Here is a 21,261-nt window from a genome sequence, read left to right as displayed (position 1 = left end):
TCAGAGTCCAAGTAGACCTCAAGTGGCCCTGACCAGTAAAATAACAGCATATATAACATGATAATTCCAATTTTTTTTTTTTCTTTTAGTGCAAAAATTAAAAGTGCATTTTATATAATTTATATTTTTATTGTGCCTCAGCTTCTCATTTGCACATGTGCATAGCAATTTACATATCACAGCAGATCAACAAGTAAACAAAACATATAGTAACAGGTAGAATATTGTTCAAATTCCAAATGTTTTTCTAAAGAACTTTCAGGTTGTTCGTGGTTGTTTGGATTATTCACTTAATAATGTGAAAGGACAGTTTGGAAATGTAAATGTTTTTATCGTATAATTTAACTTTTTTCACACTAAAAAAAGGTGTCATTCTTTATAGGTTATTATGCTATTATTTCACTTGTCACATCACGTTGAACTGTATGTGGCCCCTGAATTAAAATGATTTTGACAGCTTTGATTGTTAATATCTTCAGTGTAATTTTGATCCCTGGTGAATTCATCCCTGGGCAGGATTGGATGCTTTGATGGGCTGGTGTTGGCCCGCAGGCCGCATGTTTGACAACCCTGCTATACACAGAAATGACATTATTGTGCAGGAAGGTTTTACTTTTATTCTGCAACTCTACAATTAGGAGTCTTTATTTATTCCAGGCATATAATTATTTAGTGGTGATATTCATCTGATAGAAGTTTTACTCCTCTAAACCTTATTTCAGCCTCAGTACTCCAGATTAATCCAGTTTAGAACAGGCCCTTATAAGAAATCTACTGTATACGAGCCAAAAATTCTGAACGTGACCTTATAATAATAACGCAGTAACTGTGCTTGTCTGAACTCCTTCTCACAGTCTATATGTTTAAGCCCAGCCTGGACAGGACCCTTGGGTGGCATAAACTAAGGTTTGGCCTCACACGGTTCATAAAATGATCAATAATCATCATAAGTCAAACTCGGAGCCCCTATCACAGAATAATTAGTTAATATTTGGACGTAGGGGAGTGTTTGTTTGAGTTCCCTCTTGCCCTTTTAAGAACAAGGCGCCTCATTCATTCTTGTTTTCTTGCTCTTTTGCATGCTCCTTGACCTGAACACAAACTCACTTAAAATTTTGTCCAACTTTGCTCAATGGTCTCTGTAAAAGAGCTCTTAGATCACTTCCACTTTGCTGGTCAGTTTTCACCCATGCAGCATCACTTCTCCTGACCACACTCCTGTGTCTTGAACCTTTACAAACGTTCCACAGATTTCTCCAACAACGCTAACTCCTTCAAATATTTGGCACAAATTACAGTCTGCAATCGTTGAGTCTGATTGTGATGCGTTGACCATCTTCCCCACTGACTGTTATTTAGCTTGGCTGCCGTCAGGGGCTTTGTGGTCTTGGTCTGAATATTTCGGTCGGTGTGAGAGCCCACTACACTGCACATGCTAATAAGGGAAGACCACTGGGATGTTTGTTAAAACACGGAGACGGTGATGTCACCAGTGGGCTTTATCTGAGTTGGAATCTGAATGGGGTTGGGGGGTGTATTTCCTCTGGTACAGACTCTGGGGCCCAGAGGTGAACCCGTGGCTTTACCAGGGAGCCTGTTTAAGGAGATTACTCAATCACCACACCTTTGTTGCATTATGGGCTAGAATGAAAGGCTGTTCATGCACCGTGGACATTCCCAAGAGACACCACAGATCGACACTTTACCACAGTTTCCCAAAGGTTTTTTGTTTTTGTTTTTTTTGGAGGGGGGGCAGTTATATAAATAAACACTTCTGTACATTTTTATTACTTCACCACCAACATGCAACATACATGTTACTGAAAGAAATAACACTTTAACCCTGTAACACCAGTTTTGAAGCCCTCTACATGATCAGTGTGATATTTTTTTTCTTGAAAAACCTGATGTGTGCAATTAGATACATGCAATACACAGATAATTCACCAGGGGGCAGGAATTCATTCACCAGAGGCCTTTCCAGTGACACTACAAGACTGTCAATAATGAGGAAGGAGGCAGAACTTTGCTGATTTTGAAAAGGAATTACCCATTTGTTAGACATCTTTGGGTTATATTATGTTTTGTTTTGTTTTGTTTTTTCAAAAAAATTAAGTATTGAGACCTGATGTATCAAATACAAAATACTGAAACTCATACATTGAAATTGATATTTGAAAAAAAAAATTTTTTTTTGGTTGTTCAGAAGGACTAATTAAGGCTCCAGTTTCAAACAACTGGAATTTTCTGTCAAGGATTTAATGGTTCAGGCTTTACAGGGTTAAATACTAATACTGTTAATATCCTCCTGAGACCCAGGAAAGTAAATGATTTGGCTTTTTTACATTAAATAATTGTCTTGATTGAAAACAACATAATATAACAGCTTTTCAGATACAATTTTTATTTATTTATTTATTCATTTATTTATTTATGGGATGTCCTTTGCAGTGGACAGCATTTTTTTGTAAGTAAAGCTATGAAACTCTTGTCCCCTACAGTGGACAAAAAGCAATGTCAGGTCCCAGGAGGTTATAAATGAAGCAAATATACATTTCAATGGAGGTGACAGGTGCTATTTTATTAAAACCAACAGAATATGCTCTATCCTTTCAGGCTATATTAAATTAAGGTTTAGTGAAGTTATCAGAATACAAACCTTCAAATTACAAATTTATAATTTATTCAATCTCCTGAATATATTCCTCATATGGGTCATGTCAAGGTCTTTGGGACTGGATGCTCTGGCATATACCTGCATATATTTGTAGCTTTAATCTCTCTGTGCATAAGTGAAAAAAAAGATATAAGCTTTGCTTCACATAGGGTTTTCAAAATTACAAAGTCTGTCTGAGGTGGTCTATGACTGAACTTATCTTGTATATAATCAATAACTGCAAAGAGATAGCAATAACAGAGCATTGACCAATAATGGAAAGCACATGAAATCTGATAAAAGTAATGACTATCCCATACACAATACATTATAAGATCCTATATACCGAACAAATTACACTTAGTCGCAATTTAAAAAAGAGTCATGACCCTCTTGGAAATTATTCTTGACCCACAATTAGATTAAGTCATGGTATTTCCTTGTGGTTTGGTAAAGAGATGATTAAGTTACGCTTTGTATCCACAGTATTTTTCTCTAGAAAGGCAGTGATGAACCTACAGCCAAGGTCTTTATGTTTACATGTCTACAAGCAGTAGCAGACACAGACATGAAACATTAGAGTAACATGTCCCCGCAGAGGCGTAGTTTCATTTTATTCCTGTTGCCCATGGCGGTATAGACTTTGGGTGACAGGCTGAGACTCAAGCTGATCCTAACAGGCGGGAGGAGGAGGAGGAGGGGGGGGGGGCATTCCAGTGTGTATTCCAGCCACACAGAGCCAGATTTTATTGCCCTGATAAAACGTCCTCTGGGGTAATAGTGACAGGCAGTTGCCCCTTTTCATGCCCATACTGCAACGACACCACAAGAGACCGGAGAGAAAATCACACATCCCATTTCTCACACGGGCCTGTCCCTCCTATTTCAGCCCCAAAATGCATTTTATGGACATTTCCCCCCCGTTCGCTGCAGATGGGTTAAATATTACATCAAAGCATCTTTAATGTTTCACAGCACCTCTCACATTTCTCCTCAGTATCGAGTTCAAAACTTGTGCAGGCTGCATTTTTACAGTAGATTTAATGGATCAATGTCCATAATCACATTAGCACTGGCTTAACGTATAACAAATTTCACCGTACCAGCATCAAAGACCAGCCCTCTTGTTATAATCAGGCATAGCATCTTTTTCCTCCACTCAAGAGCTATGCACCTTCTGATAGTGAGCAAAGAAGAAAATTGTCAAGGGGGTGATAAGCTGTAGTGTTTGCAGCCTAGGGAGTAGCTGTATGAGAAAAAAAAAAAAAAGCACAGTTACACACAGTTGCAGACACTTTTTGCACCATGTCACTGTTTTCATGTTTGATTCTGATAATCCTCTCCACCATCGGCTCTTATCTGGAAATGTTTTCTCACTGTGACTCATTTTTTATTTGTAACCAGCAAGGAATGTGACAAAAAAATCAAATCTTTATCTCCAAAATGAAGAGAAGAGGTTAGTCCGAGTGAAAAATAAAGTAGTTACACAGCATCTGAGAAGAAAATACCATGATAGTCTTCACTCGGTACTTCCTTTACACAAACCCAACAGGTTACAGCTACAGAACTCTTCAACTAAAAAACCTACAACATTCTACTATACATATTTCTGTAGGTATTAGTAAGTACTTAGTAAAGGTGCTGATTTGCCCAACTTTATTTTTTAACGTGAAATTTGAAAAAAATAAAAATAAAAATGCTCGGTTATGGAGCTACAGAAATGGACATCAAATATATACATTTTGTTTCAAGTTTTGTAAAAAATGGTTAAGGTGTCTAAAAGTATGTTCAAATACCTTTATTTTTTGGAAGTTTCATCAAGAAATATTAAAAGTTCATGATAAAAAAAAAATTTAAAACATGTTTTGTTGGCTATGGAGCTACAGCCCCAAAATCAGAACCATGCAATGATAAATCTTGAAAGTTTGCCATTTCTATTGAAACAATGTGTGAAAATCAGTTTAGGACAGTAATAATATGAATGAATAAAAGTAACAAATACAATAAAAACATGCTAGGTCAGGTAAAACAGTTATGGAGCTACAGTTTTACTGTTCATTGGGCTGTAACTCTTAAACTAAAAAAAAACTACAACATTCTAGTATGTATATTTCTGTAGGTGTTAGTAAGTACTTGGCAAAGGTGGTGATTTGCCCAACTTTATTTTTTAATGTGAAAATTTGATTAAAAAAAAAAAAGAGCTGGGTTATGGAGCTACAGAAATGGATGTCAAATATACACATTTTCTTTCAAGTCTTGTAAAAAGTGGTTAAGGTGTCTAAAAGTCTGGTCAAACATTGTTACTTTTTGGAAGTTTAGTGAAAAAATATTAAAAGCTAATAATAATTTTAAAAAATGTTTTTTTTTTTTGGTTATGGAATAACAGCTCCAAAATCAGAACCATGCAATGATAAATCTTGAAAATTTGCCATTTCTATAAACAATGTATGAAAATTTGTTTCAGACAGTAATAATATGAATGAATAAAAGCAACAAATACTGCAGATTTAAAACAAATGCTTTAAATTTTTTGATAAAGTAATAGTTTTGTGAAAATGTGATAAAAATCAGTTCTGAGAGGTGTCAATAAATTAAAAAGTTTTTTTTTGTTCTATCGGTTGTAACTTTTTTTCTACTGAATCAATCAAAAAATTGGAAAACAGTTTAAAAAAATATTGATTATAAGCTAATCAATGTGTCCATGCAGTATATTCTAAGAACAACTTCGATTTTTATCATTCATGTTCACTTTCCCTTGACCTGACCCTACAGGAAAACAAAAGATTCAAACAGACAAACTGCAGACAAACTAGAATTGATGGTTTCCACTGAGCCGCTCAGAAAAGCAGCCATGACGTCAAAGGAAAAACACGTTGGGTTCCCCTGGCCAGGTTAATCAAGACAAGCCTCCGCTGCAAAAAGAAGTGAGCGTACAAACGTGTGTGTTCTTTCACAACTCCATCTGATTGCAGCCTGGTACTTTTTGTGCACGTGTGTACGTATGTGTGAACCCATTGCTCATTCATAATATGCAATCTTATTTTACGGCTGATTGTATTTGCCGTACATGAGGTCTTTGCCCATATTCCTCAACCCAGCGCAGCATAAATAAACAGGAACACTCTATAATCCATCATCCTGTGTGCTGTGGGAGCGTGCCCAATACAAACATGGCTTCTGTTTTCTATCTATATGTAGACAGAGAGAAAAGAGAGCGTCTGTTTGTGAGAGCTGGGATGGGTAGCACTATTATGTTAGTGCTCGCTGATTGTCCATGACTGAGAAACATAAACTGCTCACACTAAATGAGGATTATACAAATGAGCTTCCTCTTTCCTTCCTCTTTGTTTCTGTGTCCCATTGCCCAGACAAGATGCAGAGTAGAGAGTACGCTGCATTTCATTACTACTGCAATCCTTTGAGGTCTTTTTAAGATGCAGACTGAGTAAAGCCTCTTACGGAGGGCTGTTTTCTTCTCAATTCATTTAAGCCATAAAGAATTGTTTGCAAATTTATTCGTTCAATAAAAAGAATCCATTATACCGGGTATTCATATATTAAAGTCAGAAAAATGAACTGGTGACAAGTTGAATCCCTGAACTGGCTGGGAAAATCTGAATGTAGGAGGTGATTAACTACCGTTCTTTCCCACCTCAACAAGTCCCCAAAAGCTCCAACCCATTCCACTGGAGCTGCTCTGAGGACAGCGGTCTGCGGCGGTTCCCAGGTGTGAGTGTTCTCGGTTAACATTTCTGGTCAGAAGGGTTATAAAAAGTTTTATAACCTTTTTCACATCACAAAACCTGTGTACACACTGCAGATCTTTGCAGCACAGACCCAAAGAAAAAAAAACATCCATTCTCATCATACAAATTGAATAAGAAAAGGAAGCCGCACCGTGCCCAAAAGCACAGTATGATACTGCAACGTAGGAATCCAGATAAGCACTACTTAAATGCTGAGAAAAAAAACATTTATCTTGGAGGTCACAAAAACCCAACATGTCTTCTTCAGGCAGTTTTATTCCTGAAGACGATCTCTTGGATGGAAATATTTCCCACATAAGAGAATGATTTAAAATTAAATTATCCATTTGGAGCACGCTGATTTCTATTTTTGAGACCTCCAGTACTCCAGCGGACTCATATCTTTTAAAAAAATAAAACCCAATTGCCATTTTTGGGTTTCTTTAAAGTCTTCTAATGATATCAAGTATCCTACCTTCAGTTAGTTTTATGTAAATCAATCATTACTGTGCCAAATTGATGCCTTATGCCAGATTTATGGCAACAACTGACCTCATCCACAGTATTTTCTGCTTAAGCCTACACTCACTTTCCTATTGCTGCTCTTGTCATACTATACCAACAGCAGAAATCCAAAAAGTAACAATGGTAAGGCCATTGTACCCGACATAATGCACTTTACAATATCCTCATTCATTGCATGAGGCTTTATTTACAGAACCCTCTGGGTAACGCAATGCCACGCTCTGATCACACACCAGCCCACTGCTTGTAATTATCCTTGGCCTGCTATCCAATCTGTCACTGCCCAAACTAATTTGTTAGTGTGCATGTACAGTGATTAAAGAAACTTCTGTGCCATTGCAAAAAGGGGGTTTCTATCACGCCCTCCCTCCCACGGTCGTCCACATTTGGGGAATTCTCCAAGAATGAGTCGAAGCACCCATGTCAGCCTGAGCCAGGCAGACGTGTACAGATCGCCAGCATTGCTAATGCATCTGAGGTGCTGGTGCAGCAGTCAAGTCATAATAATTAAAGACATACAGCATCTCAGGACTTCATTAATCATGGTTTATATGGACTTTGAAGCCCTAATGAAAAACAGCCTGCCTTTCTGGGTTTATTGTGTCTCTACAAATTGTGGGGACGGTGTCCGCCAGGAATGCCCCCCTCCTGACCGGCTGTAACAGGATGTGGTGATGGAAAACAAAAAGATAAGATTTGGTGAAAAGCGTTACGTCTAGTGCTGGTTATGGTGAGGTCATTGATCGAGATTGTTTATCTAGACACGTTCAATCAGACGAAAGTGAGCTGCTGACAGTGATGGAAGTGTGTGTTTACATGTCTACGTGCGCACACATTTGTTCTCCTGTGTGAGATTAGAATTCACATTCAGTGATCAGTTTTTTTTCCTCTCCTTGAGTAAAATGAAGGCCTGCAGTGTTTTGCAGTGTCATGTAAAATCGTTTCCAATTTGCTATTAGTTTCTCAGATTCTCACCATGCTCTCCAGGCCTTCTGGAGGTGCACCGCGGTGACATCAGAGTGAGAGATGACGGGGTATTAAGCTCTCAGTGCCAGAAGTGGAAATTATAGAAGTTGTCAACGCCAAAGTTCTTTCTGCTTAGAGAGAGGGAGGTAATGCTTTACTCAACATGTTTCATCCCAATGGGTTGTGACTGGTCCCTGGCAGTACTATCAGAGTGAGTCACGGCCAAAAATATGTGTAGCTCAACCAAAGTAAAGGGAGACAGAAAGGGAGAGAAGTGAAGACTCTAGCCCAGGACACATGCATCTTCTCCCAATAAAAGTCCCTTTGGCAGGTTTACACCGCATTAGTCTACCGAACCCAAGGAAATATACAGAAAAGGGGAGAGAGGGGAGCATTCATCTTCTGAAATGCAAAAGGATGAAGTCATTTTCTTTTGTTTCTAATGAGGCTTCAAAGAGCGAGTCCTCCTACAGGTGCATATGGTCACAAGGGTAAGTTATCAGCATCATTTTGCAAGTAAAATCTACTTCATGTCGGCCTGTGTAGATGTTATCTCACACTCTAATCCTTCAAAGCCTTTATTTTTGTGTGTGTTTTCTAAATGTACAGGATGAAAGACGCTTTAACTGACAATACTAAAGAGTTCAAATCTGTCCTGCGCAGCTCAGTAAAACTGTATTCTGTGTGGTAACTACCTGGCAGTGATTCATTTCCTGTCCAACGCAAGCTCCTCGCTTAAATTTGTCATTTTATGGAGTGTGTCTGACAGAGCACAACTGACAGATGAAAGTTAAAGTGGCCCCTTGGAGTAAACAAGTCAAAAAGCTGGCTGAATTAAAGGAGGAGGAGAGGAGGGGAGGGAGGAGGGGGTGAGTGGGGGTAGGGGTAGGGGTGGGGGGGCTGCACTTATTTAAGAGCCAGTAAGCATCATGCTCTCTGGACCCTGTGGTTTGTCAGCGTTCCTCCCAGGTGAGCTCACACTGGGCCACCCTCCCCCTGCCACAGCCAGGAAGAAATAGCGTCCACCGCTCTCGTCTCAGCTTGACTCACACAATATTTTGCTGGTAGTCAAAACAAAATTAGCTCTGGTTTGTTATTTCTTGTTAGCTCATCCATGACCTTTGCATTCATCATTTATTAAGGGGAGAGGGAAATGTTTATTTGCCACCTCGCAGCTACTCAAGGTCAGGATGAGAAAAGATCAGAGCAGTAGCTGATATTTATACTTTAATTTAACTTTGATAAAATGATGTGAGGGTGAACAGGAGGAGAGATTTGATGAAAGTGTCTTTAAATAGATGAATGGTTTCCTTTAAACTCTACCCGTGCCCTTTTTCACCTTCTGATCTGTTTGGAAAAGATGTAAATTAGCAACAAAATGTTCCTGCAACAGTGCTCTGGTATTATTTTCAACTAAATTCCCAGTTTCTAAATAACACCACACAGTTACTACAGTGTAATAAAAGCTCTTTTTAAATAGATTTAGCAAATTAGACAAATTCTAAAATAGGATTGCTATATTTGAATATGTGATGGTGGCTTTGCAGTATGAGACCTCAATATTTTTTTTAAGTTTACTGACACTGAATAAGGGTTGGGAACAAGTCACCTTAGGCACTAGCGCCCTCAAGTGTTAAACCCATGTAATACAAATTAATAGAAAACTTTTCCAATTCTGAAATGCAAGGTAACACTTTATAATAAGTACACACTATAAAACATTAGTTAAGCATTAACAAACACTGAATTCAGCATTTTTAAAGCATATTTCTGACATGAATACTCATTAGTATATGGTTTATAAGCATAGTTATAATAATTTTACACATCATTAATAAGCTCATCTACAATGTGCTTAATGATTGTATTTTAATACTTTATAAATTACGGATTCAGCATTTCAACATTTAGTATTCAGACATGTACTAAGGGTGAGTGAATATGTCGGTGTGTATTTTATGCTAACTCACACATTTATTTTCCAATAGATGTCCTATAAACAGTTCTTAATACAGAAATTCATTATTTCAGGTCATTATAAAGCACTTACTAGTCATTAATTAAGTATATGATGTGAGCTCATCTAAAGCCTGCACTATCTTTGCCATATAAAACATTTACAAATGAGATTTAAAGGTTGGCAATGCCTAAAGACTCACAAAAGTCTCAGTTATTCTAATAAAGGAAAGACACAGCACATGGGATTATTAAACAAACTGCATGATTGAATGATGAATGATTATGAATGATTAGTTAAACATTTATAACTGTGCTGATAAACCATATACTAATGAGTATCCATGTCAGAATATGCTTTATAAGTAATGAATTCAGTATTTGTTAATGCTTAACTAATGCTTCATGGTGTGTACTTATTATAAAGTGTTACTGAAATGCAATGATGAATGTTACATCATTGTAGAAATCAGAGAAATGAATACAGAGACACAGTTGATATAATACAGATTTTATATTGTCTCAGTCAAAGGATAATAGAGGCTGTCCATAATTACTCAGAATACATAAGGTAATAAATAGTTATATGTCTTATTTTTTTATTGAAATATGAATAATAATATAACATGTTTTATAATACAGTATATAATATATTGCACTTAAGTGTTTGATGTTCAGTGATGAAAAAGTAAACATGTTAAAAAAAAGAGAACGAGGAAATACAGGGGTTGGACAAAATAATGGAAACACCTTAAAAAAATCAACAAAATATAATTTAATATGGTGTAGGTCCGCCTTTTGCGGCAATTACAGCCTCAGTTCTCCGAGGTATTGATTCATACAACTTGTGAATTGTTTCCAAAGGAATTTTAAGCCATTCTTCAGTTAGAATACCCTCCAACTCTTTTAGAGACAATGGCGGTGGAAATCGACGTCTTACTTGAATCTCTAAAATTGACCATAAATGCTCAATAATGTTGAGGTCTGGGCACTGTGCCAGCCATACGAGATGCTCAACTTCATTAGAATGTTCCTCATGCCATTCTTTAACAATTCTAGCTGTATGGATTGGGGCGTTATCATCTTGAGGTGAAGGTGTTTCCATTATTTTGTCCAACCCCTGTATACCTATATGCCGTTATAGAATTCTTAAGTTACTACAGGCACCATTATGTAATCAGTCATAAATATTTACCGAATCGAAATATATACAAGCTTCATAAAGGTTAGATGCATCATATCTGGTCCCACAGAAATGAAAAATCATACCCTTTCTGTCTCCTCACACTCTTAGGTAGTTTAGAAAAGTGGTTCTCAACTGGTCTGGTCTTGGGATCCACATTTTTCCATGGTTATCGAGTTTTGACACACAGAAAACTTACAAAGCAGCTGTTTTTAACACACATCTGAGTTTTGATATTTTAGTTCCTATGGTGTATTGTCAGTGTTGGTGAATCTGTATTTAACCCTATTTAAGCAGCCGGCCAACTAAAGCTTCTTCTGCGCTAAAATGTCTAAAAACTTGTAAACCTCAAATGCTATCAATACTGTTAAATAATTCAGGTAAAAAAAACAGTTTGTCAGCTTTTCATCATCATCAGATATGACGCATCAGACTGGACGTTCAAAGGCTGTTCAAATGTTTCTTCTGTTCACACTATTCTCATATGATAACCTTTGATCTTATTCTGAGCTTTTATGAACGTCTGCATATTCCCTAAATTAACCCATAAAGATAAAGTGCTACTTTTGTGGCAGTTCCCAAATGTTTTGTTTTGTTTTTTTTTTCTCTAGTTTTAAGTGATTTATCACCATTTAGTCTATTATTATGCTCAGTATTTTGCATTCTTAAGTGAAAATCAGGTATTTTCTTATATTTAATTTATTTGTATTTATTTAGTTAGCACAATAAAAACAGTGCAGGGAGGGAACGAAGCCCAAAGGACTTGTACAGAGTTCCACTCCCATCATCTACTATAAATAAAAGATAGAATTTACAAACATAGGAAAACAATAATTAAACAACAAATAACTATAGAAAACACTGAAAAAGTCAGGATAGGAGATGTTTTTTCAGTGAGTTTTTGAAAGATGTAAATGACAATATAGAATTTAGAGACATGTCTGGATTGTTCCACAGTTTAGGACCTCTAAATAAAATATTAAATTGATGACCAGATGTTTGACAGAAGGGTAAATGAAGATTGTTGCTATGTCTAGTTGAGTATAAATGTAAATTGGATGAAAAACTAAAAAAATTATGAAGTGTCCAGAAGATCTTGTTTATTATTGATAAACTTGTGCACAAATGAACATGAGTGATAAACACTGAGTTCATGAACGGGTAGTATTGAATATTTCCTAAAAAATTGGTGCAGATGGTTCATATCTACTAGACAATGAGAGTGTTCTCAGGAATCTCTTCTGGATTATCAAGAGTTTGCTGGATTTACTAATTTACTAATCATGATTGATGTCCATAAAAGCTCAAATTAAAGTTGAGGGTTATTATATCAAAAACAGAGAAAATTCAAGAAAAAGTGACCTTTTCAGCAAATCTATCATTAAACAAAATGAACAAAAACAAAGTGTGTCTTCGATCCAACTCCATGGGCTTTACTGGTGAATCAATGTTGCAAAAGATGACAGTGTTTCCACGGCAACTACCTAGCCTCTGAACATCCAAATGGGTCATATCTGATGACCATGAAATGATTATAAACCATATTTTACACCAATTATTTACATGGATTAATAGGATTAGTGGATCAACAGTTATGTAACTTTTTATATCAGCAAATAATTTTGGTCTCAAGTGAACATTTGAGTCTTTAAGTGTAGGAAAATATTTGCTTATTGCTGAAAATTGCAGAGAATATTCTTATAAATAATGATAAAGGTCTTTGGAAAGGTTAGATGTAGAGAACAATTCATTTTGAAGTTGCCATATAAATAGTTTGAAGTCTTTAAGGGTTAACACACATGGTCACATTTACACTGAATCTTGCCCATAAACACCTTTCAGTCACATGTTCTAATTACCAGTGTAACTAGTTACTGCAGAATTTGGCACATCTCTCCAAAGCAAAAGTCCAACATCAGATTACATTTAAGGCAATAAAAAGTGATATGAAAGTGTTTTCAACCACAGACTTTGTCTCTGACTGCACCAGTTGAGAAACCTTGGTTCAGAATAAGAAAGGTAGATTCATGTTCATAGAAAGTGCATATGTTAGCGTTCTCACGACAAGACTAAAAATACATTCAAAAGGTCTTCTTCAAATTCTAATACATGGAGGGAATTCAAATGGAAAAGAATTACCGGAAATAGTGTCTAAGATGGGTCCTCAATATTTCACTCCCTGCTGGAGCATATAAAGCTAATCACCCCTACATATTTTGGCTATGTCCTAAGTTAAGTGTGTTTTGGAGGGAGGTTTTTAAAACGAACATCCCACACAACTTCACAGTGGCAGTAGTGGGAGTAATACCTGAAGGTCTGGATAGAAGGGCAGATAAATACCTCTTGAATATATTATTTACTGCCGCCTTAAAGTTTAGAACCATGAGCTGGCTGAAACCAGAACCTCCCTCATACAATACATGGATTCAAAAAGTTTGGGATATTTATCAAATGGAGCAGATCCCATTCTCACTAAGGCTTCAGAAAACCACCTTTGCTAAAAGATGGGAACCTATGTTACCTTTTTATTGCTGCAATAATATTTATTGGTGATACATAAATCATATTGTCTTCCTGCTTCTGACTGGGATTTGTGCCTGTGGCCTTGTGTTCTGGAATGGACATTCTTTACTTGCTGTGATTGTTGTTGTTTTCTTTGGTTTCCATCTCGTATTGCCTGTAGAGGTTTGTGGAGGTGCATGTGCAGCTGGGAGGGAGGAAGGGAAAATTGTTGAACTGTATTTGAGCGTGTACATTGTGTTGTACTGATAAAAAAAAATAAAATAAAATAAAAACTAAGTTTTAAAAAAAAAAGGTCTTCTCACTGGAAAAAAATCCAAATCTTAACAATTGTATTTTTCTAATTTCTAGTCATAATATTTCATCACACTTAAAATAAGACATAATCACCTAAAGAGTAGCTTTTCAGTGAGATATAAGAACTTATTTTTAGACAATAATAATAATAATAATAATAATAATAATAATAATAATAATAATAATAATAATAATAATAATAATAATAATAATAATAAAATCTTATTTCAAGAAATCTTACCAAGATAATTTTCACTTGTTCCATTGGCAGATTTTTTTTTTTTTTTTGCTTAATTCAAGAAAAAAATATCTTGAATTGATTTTTTTTTTTTTACTTGTTTTTAGAGGGGCTTTTTTTCCCAGTATATTTGCACATGTATCGAGCCCTGTATGTTTAATATCACTCATGGTTTTTTTTCATGCCTAATTCAAGCAAAAAAAATCTGCCAGTGGAACAAGTGAAAATTATCTTTGGTAAGATTTCTTGAAATAAGATTTTCAAGGTCTATTGTCTAAAAAGAAGTTCTTATATCTCACTGAAAAGTTACTCTTTAAGTGATTATGTCTTATTTTAAGTGTGATGAGATAATTTGACTAGAAATGAGAAAAATACACTTGGTAAGATTTAGATTTTTGCAGTGCTTAAGGTTGCAAGAATTTTCTAATTCTCCTTGTGGTGTCTTTTTCTTTTGCCAGGCCGTCCACTTCGTCCGCTTCCTGTATCTTCCCTCTGGGGTGCAGGAAGACGTAGTAGGACATCAGACACACTAAGCCCAGAACTGAACCTCCCAAGATTAAACCACTGACTGTCAGCAAAAACATGGCTGTCTGAAGCTCTGGCCTCAGCAAAGCCAGCAGAGTTGGAGCTGTAATGTTTATAAGACAGTAGAAGAAGTAGTAAGCAGTCATTTCCATTTTGGTGTCCTGTCCTTTAACATTGAAAAAAGTGAATGTGAGGATGAATCCGATGACAGCTCGGTAGAGGAACTCCAGCTTTCTTGTTGTGCAGAAGTTGGTTTGAAGAAAGTGCGTCCAGATTGTAGCCACCAGCCAGATGATGGTGAGCGCTATGGTGCTGTAGGTGCTCAGCCTTAGGAGGAGGCTGTAGCTGAGAATGAGGCTGGTGATGGTGAAGAGTTTATAGAGGAGGTAAATCAAAGTGGGGAGGCCAGAGGGCATCTCCTGGATCTGAGGAAGGGATCTACGCAGGCAACGGCGATAATCCACAAGGGCCCATGCAATGTTAAAGAAGGAGAAGACCATGGACAAACCTGAGAATAAAGAACAGCAGAAAGTTAGAAAAACCACAACAGTGCAAAAATCAAACTCTTAACAAGTGTATTTTTCTCATTTCTGGTCAAAATATCTCATCGCACTTAAAACAAGGGTTTAGAACACAGGTGTCAAACATGTGGCCCGGGGGCCAAAACCGGCCCACCAAAGGTTCCAATTTGGCCCGCGGGATGAATTTGCAAAGTGCAAGTTAGGGCATCAAACTCAAAAATAATATTATAATAACCTATAAATAATGACGACACCAATTTTTACTATTTGATTTAATGCAGAAAACATTAAATTATGAAAATGTTTACATTAACAAACTATCCTTTAACAATAAAATATGAATAACCTGAACAAATATGAACAACCTCAGAAAATTAAGTGCAATTTTAACAATATTCTGCCTGTTCCTAAATGTTTTGTGCCTTTGTAGATCTGACCTGTAATGCATATGTATGAATGAAAAGTTGAGGCCAAATATTGATAAGATTGTACTTATATTTCTTAACAAATTTCATTTTTTCAGGTTATTCACATCCTTTTTGTTTGGATAGTTTGTAAATGTAAATATTGGCATAATTGAATGTCATTTTTTTGCGCTAAAACAGTTGGGAATTGTCATTATTTATTGGCTATCATGCTGTTATTTTACTTGTCCGGCCCACTTCTGATTAAATTGGGCTGAATGTGGCCCCCGGAAGAAAATGAGTTTGACACCCCTGGTTTAGAGAATGCAAACCTCTGCCAAGCACCCTGAACGGTGTGCATGTGGGGATCGACTATTTCTTTTTAAATTAAGCAGTTTCAAGGTTGTTCCATACAGCAGGGAAAGTTGAAGCTTGGTACCAGTCATGTGTATATCAAATTATATTAAATTCCAATCAATATTTGTTGAGTTATAATGAAAAATGTGTCGTAAATGGGATTTTCAATGTTAAATTGAATTGTCCACAGAGTCCACATTCCACAGTGGATGTGGACAATTTTGAGCCAGATACAAGATATTGTTATAAGCTACAGGTGTATCAAATTGGAGGCTAATCGGAGTAGTTTTGAATTTTTTATGAATTTTCGAAAATTGCTCAATGATGAGAGATAGGAGAATTTGAGATTTTGTGACCTTGCTGTGACCTTGAACTTTGTCCTACTTGGCCCAAAATTTAATGGGTTGGTCCCAGAGCCTAGGCCTATCTGTGGGTAAAATTTGGGAACAATGGTTGTAATAGTTTTCCCGTAAAGTTGCTAATAAACAAACAAACAAACACGCAAACAAACAAACACAAAGTAAAGTGATCACAACACCTCCTGGCAGAGGTAGTAAGACATAATCACCTAAAGAGTAACTTTTCAGTGAGATATAAGAACTTATTTTTAGACAATTGATCTTGAATTTCTTATTTCAAGAAATCTTACCAAGATAATTTTAACTTGTTCCATTGGCAGATTTTTTTGGTTGAACTGAGCAAAAAATCGTTAATTAAGCAAAACGAAATCTGCCAAGGGAACAAGTGAAAATTATCTTGGTAAGGTTTCTTGAAATAAGATCTGTTGTGTAAAAATAAGTTCTTATATACTCAGTGCCAATGAAAACGCAACACTTGAAGTTTCTTATATTTTTTTAAATCGATGAGGATTTTTATTCCATAAGCTCTTTGGACTTAATCATAGGCCATTTCTATACAGTAAAAATAAAAAATCACATCCAAATTTGTTGACAAAAAATAAGGATAAAGAAAAAAATTCAAGGACCCCCAAAACCAAAAGTCACAAAGCGGTCCCGGAGGTGCTGCAGCTCAATGTAGCGATCCTGCTGTGGCGTGGTCACACGTGCTCGTCCAGGGCGAGGTCTGTCTGCAGTTGAGCCAGTTTCTTCATGCCTCTGTTGCATCCTGACTATGGTGGACACATTGCATCCAAAACGGCGCGCCACCTGCCGAGCAGAGATTCCGGCCTCCAGGAGCCCCATAGCGTGGCATCTTTGGTCAAGTGTCAGTCTAGGCATTGCTGAGTTATTGCAAATTATTTTCATGCTTTTCAGCTTGCCTTTATATACAGAACATGACCACTCCTTAACTGACCACAATTCCTTAAGCTGAGCAGTTCATTGCTGAGCAATGAGAAAAATAAGTCTTATGAATGCAGACAAGTTCATTCAAGCGTGACAATAGCTCAACCCATCTCAGGTAGTTAAGAAACTGTTTGGGATTATCTTATACAGGTGAAACTTAAACATATTGATGCAGCTCAGGAACAATAAAACACATTCAAGTGTTGCGTTTTCATTAGCACTGAGTATATCTCACTGAAAAGTTACTCTTTAGGTGATTATGTCTCATTTTAAGTGTGATGAGATATTCTGACTAGAAATGAGAAAAATACACTTGGTAAGATTTTGATTTTTGCAGTGCAACAGTGCAAAGTCATGAATAGACTCTTTATCTTCTGGTATATATACTCACACCGCATGACCGAGACCTCCTTCTGGTCCAGCAGTATATACAGCTGCAGGAGGAGCTGGGGGACACTCTCCAGGAAGGCCTCAAACAGTTTGAGCATGCTCAGATCAGTCGCCAGGCCAAACAGCTTCTGGTGCACATCCCTTGTCTCCTCCACCATATAAGAATTGGATGCGGTCCAAACCACACTGAACCCTTTCTGCAGAAGGTGGTAATACCTAACAACAAGCAAACACAATGGGAACAAAGACAGAGGTGGGTGCTACTGTTCTACACTGGTTGTTAAATCCTCTATTTGTGCTGCTCAGACAGTGATGCATTTGCAAAACCTCATCCTAAAGTTAAACATGTGTTTCACACAATGGAGTAGCTAAAATACAGTTTCTCCAGTTTGGACATTCTGTATTTTCATCCTGGTGTGCATAATTCACATACTGTACATACTACGTCTTAACATGCAGGCTTTATGCACTGCCATGTCTTTGTGTTTTCTTTGCAACAAAAGTGTCAGAAAATGTATTTTTGCCAGTTCTTTTGCCCCTGATTTTTGACGTGTAACTTTCTATATCTGGCCAATAATTCTCATTATTCTAAATAATAAATACATAATAAATACACTAACAGTGAGTTTTAGTAAAAAAGACAAAAAAAATGACTTAAAGTTTTTAGCATATTAGCATTGCCATGTCTTTATGTTGTCTTTGCAATACAAGTGTCAGAAAATGTCTTTTTTGCCAATTCTTTTGCACCTTTGTTTTCAGGAAGAACTTACACTGCAAAAATCATAATCTTACCAAGTGTATTTTTGTCATTTCTAGTCAAAATATCTCATTACACTTAAAATAAGACATGATCAACTTTTTTTTTACACATGTATGGAGCCCTGTATGTTTAATATCATTCTTTTTTCTTTTTTCTTTTTTTTTTTTTTTGCTTAATTCAAGATTTTTTTTTGCTATATTCAAGCAAAAAAAAAAAAAATCTGCCCCATGGAACAAGTGAAAATTATCTCTGTGAGATTTCTTGAAATAAGATTTTCAAGATCTATTGTCTAAAAATACATTCTTATATCTCTCTGAAAAGTTATGCTTTAAGTGATTATGCCTTGGTTTTAGTGTGATGAGGTATTTTGACTAAAAATGTCAAAAATACACTTGGTAAGATTTTAATTTTTGTAGCGTAACTTTCTATATCTGGCCATTAGCTATCATTATTATAAAAAATAAATACTTAAAACAGTGTGTTTTAGTAAAAAATAAATAAATAAAAAAATAAAAATAAAAAAACTGTAAATGTCCATACTAAAACTTTTTGAGATTGCAGAAATAAACTTTGAACTCTTTTACATCTGCTCAAACATGCTTTTTGGTCTTGCACATTCAGTATCCATATTATGGCTTCATATTTTTGGTTATTATTTTTTTTTTTTTTGGTTAACAGTTCCTTTCTACTTGTATTAGAGCCCCACATTGCTGCCATAAAGTGTTATATAATGTTGAAAAGCTTACTGATACAGTTTGAATTTTGTGCATATCACAAACCGTTCAGGAGTTACAGTAATTCAAATGCTGTAAAGTGCAAAATGCAGCGCTGGAGAGATTGCAGTTGTTAAAGGGTTAAGCTGCAGTTTATTATTTTGCACAAAACCTTTCATATGTTGCAGGTATAAAAACAGCATCACCTATTTATTTCATACCTGGTAAAGATGCCCATTCCAAATAAATGCAGGACAGTGAGTCTATCTTTGGACATGCCTGATATGGTTGATTTTCCCTCTGGATTTGTAAAAGTATCATTCAGGTCGTCCCAGTACCAGGAGTAGCTGAAGATCTGTGTGACCAGTAGCCCCATCAGAACAAAGGCTAAAGTCAGTCCACTCCAAACATAATGCTCCTCTTGAAAATATTTTAGAGCCAGTACAATGTCTGTGCAAATGTCCGCCACGTACAAGACCAGTCCAGCAATGGTTAGTATCCATCGCAGTTTGGTGTATTGAATGTCTGACTGAGACATTCTGTTGTTAAACTTCAACCACAAGGAAAAAATCTGCTTCCTTTGTACATTTCCTTGAAGTTTTTGTTGAAAATCTCCTCTGGGAAGGTCTGTTTCGGTCCATCAGATCAGGCATCAACAAGGCTGTGAAATCAATACAAGGTGATAAAAACCATGAGTAACATTAAACATACTGGGCTTGATACATGGGCAAATACACTGGAAAAAATGACCCTCTAAAAAAAAGTTAAAAGATACTAATACAAGATATTTTTGCTTGAATTAAAAAAAAAAAAAAAAAAAAAATCTGCTAATGGAACAAGTGAAAATTATCTTGGCAAGATTTCTTGAAATAAGATTTTTTATTATTGTTATTAATGTCATTATTATTATTTTATTTTATTTTTATTGTCTAAAAATAAGTTCTTATATCTCACTGAAAAGTTACTCTTCAGGTGATTATGTCTTATTTTAACCCTTGTATGGTGTTTGGGTCTGTGGGACCCATTTTCATTTTTTATTAAAAGACGAATGATGAGTAATTATTTTTTATGAGTTTTTTCCTCTCATATCTTGATTATATTTCATTTTATTGAAAAAAAAAAAAAAACAAAACAGACTAAAAACAGGTAGCGCTTCAATTTATAAATGTGATCTAGCAAAGGCAAAAGGCAAATACTAAACATATATGCTTTGTATGTTGCTTGTAATTGGAATGAAGTAAACATCTGTTGAGTATTTTAACATAAAATTGTTTGATTATATTGAATTAAAAACCCACAAATGCAGCGGGTTCACCACACCCACGAACAATGGCTGAATAACAAAAATTTGAACACCACACAAGGGTTAAGTGTGATAAGATATTTTGACTAGAAATGAGAAAATACACTTGGTAAGATTTAGATTTTTTCCAGTGTATTTCTTCAGCCTATGTGCTGATTTAAACAAATCTTTGCTTCAGATAAACTGCATTATGACATGCTACATTACTGTAATCAGCTTCTGTGACATATTTTCTTGCCCTTCGATCCTTGATAAATACCATCTGATAAAACTCACATATAACAGCTGATGTTATAAATTAGTTCAATGAAAATCTTGCCCTGATTATTCAGAATTCTTATATAATGGATTTTCCTTCTGTCATTCTTTACATTTTAAAATAAATTCAGTACAATTATAGCGGTGTGTTGAGTTTTTTTTTTACCTAAAGGTGCTGGTATCATTTTAAACAATTAAATGAGATCCCATCAATGATACAGCTAATTAGCACTGGTGTTAAGTGATATTTTCAAGTAATATCAAATAACAATAAACACAATGATATTATTCCTTTGCTCGCATTGACATACAACAATTTTCTGATCGATCTTTGATTTTGAAATGACATAAAAATCAGTACGTTATCAAATATGTACAAAAATCAATGCATATCTTTCTAAAACCAAATCAGCTACTATTAAAAACAAAATTAAAAGAAATAATAGACTTACCATTAGGTTTCACACGTTAAACAGCAGTGTTCTGTCATATCAGCACACACTTCTGCAGTCAGCAGATTTCTTTCTCTTTCCATGAAACTTGTGACACGCCCCACCCCAGTAAGTACACAGTGAACTAATACAGGCAAACAGGAAATGACATAACATATAATACACCTAGGGGTGTGTGTGTGAACCA

At 35.9% G+C, this 21,261-nt stretch overlaps 1 protein-coding gene across 2 annotated transcripts; it reads right to left on the bottom strand.

The window, feature by feature from the left end:
* Positions 1 to 14,458: 14,458 nt before the first annotated feature.
* xkr9 (XK, Kell blood group complex subunit-related family, member 9) lies at positions 14,459 to 21,116 on the bottom strand. Of its 2 annotated transcripts, XM_030122804.1 has the most exons (4): positions 21,075 to 21,116; positions 19,283 to 19,722; positions 17,590 to 17,804; positions 14,459 to 15,120 (listed from the first exon to the last, which is right to left on the bottom strand). In XM_030122804.1, the coding sequence occupies exons 2-4, from the start codon at positions 19,597 to 19,599 to the stop codon at positions 14,492 to 14,494; spliced, it is 1,161 nt and encodes a 386-aa protein (XP_029978664.1). In that variant the 5' UTR covers positions 19,600 to 19,722; positions 21,075 to 21,116; the 3' UTR covers positions 14,459 to 14,491. The 2 variants fall into 2 exon arrangements, with proteins under 2 accessions (XP_029978664.1, XP_029978666.1); XM_030122806.1 differs by lacking the exon at positions 21,075 to 21,116 and having other exon boundaries at positions 19,283 to 19,759.
* Between the last annotated feature and the right edge of the window lie 145 nt (positions 21,117 to 21,261).

Source organism: Sphaeramia orbicularis, chromosome 20 (assembly GCF_902148855.1).
Source record: "Sphaeramia orbicularis chromosome 20, fSphaOr1.1, whole genome shotgun sequence".
Lineage (NCBI taxonomy): Eukaryota > Metazoa > Chordata > Actinopteri > Kurtiformes > Apogonidae > Sphaeramia > Sphaeramia orbicularis.
The sequence above is the reverse complement of the archived record's forward strand: the minus strand, read 5'-3'. Positions and strand labels throughout refer to the sequence as shown.

Bases quoted from the DNA above. Each gene is read 5' to 3' on its own strand.
- xkr9 (XM_030122804.1), bottom strand. From the start codon at position 19,599: ATGTCTCAGTCAGACATTCAATACACCAAACTGCGATGGATACTAACC. The intron at 17,805-19,282 runs GTATGAAATAAA...GCTTGTTGTTAG, and splicing joins GGAATGGGCATCTTTACCAG to GTATTACCACCTTCTGCAGA. The intron at 15,121-17,589 runs GTGAGTATATAT...CTTTATTCTCAG, and splicing joins GGAGGTCTCGGTCATGCGGT to GTTTGTCCATGGTCTTCTCC.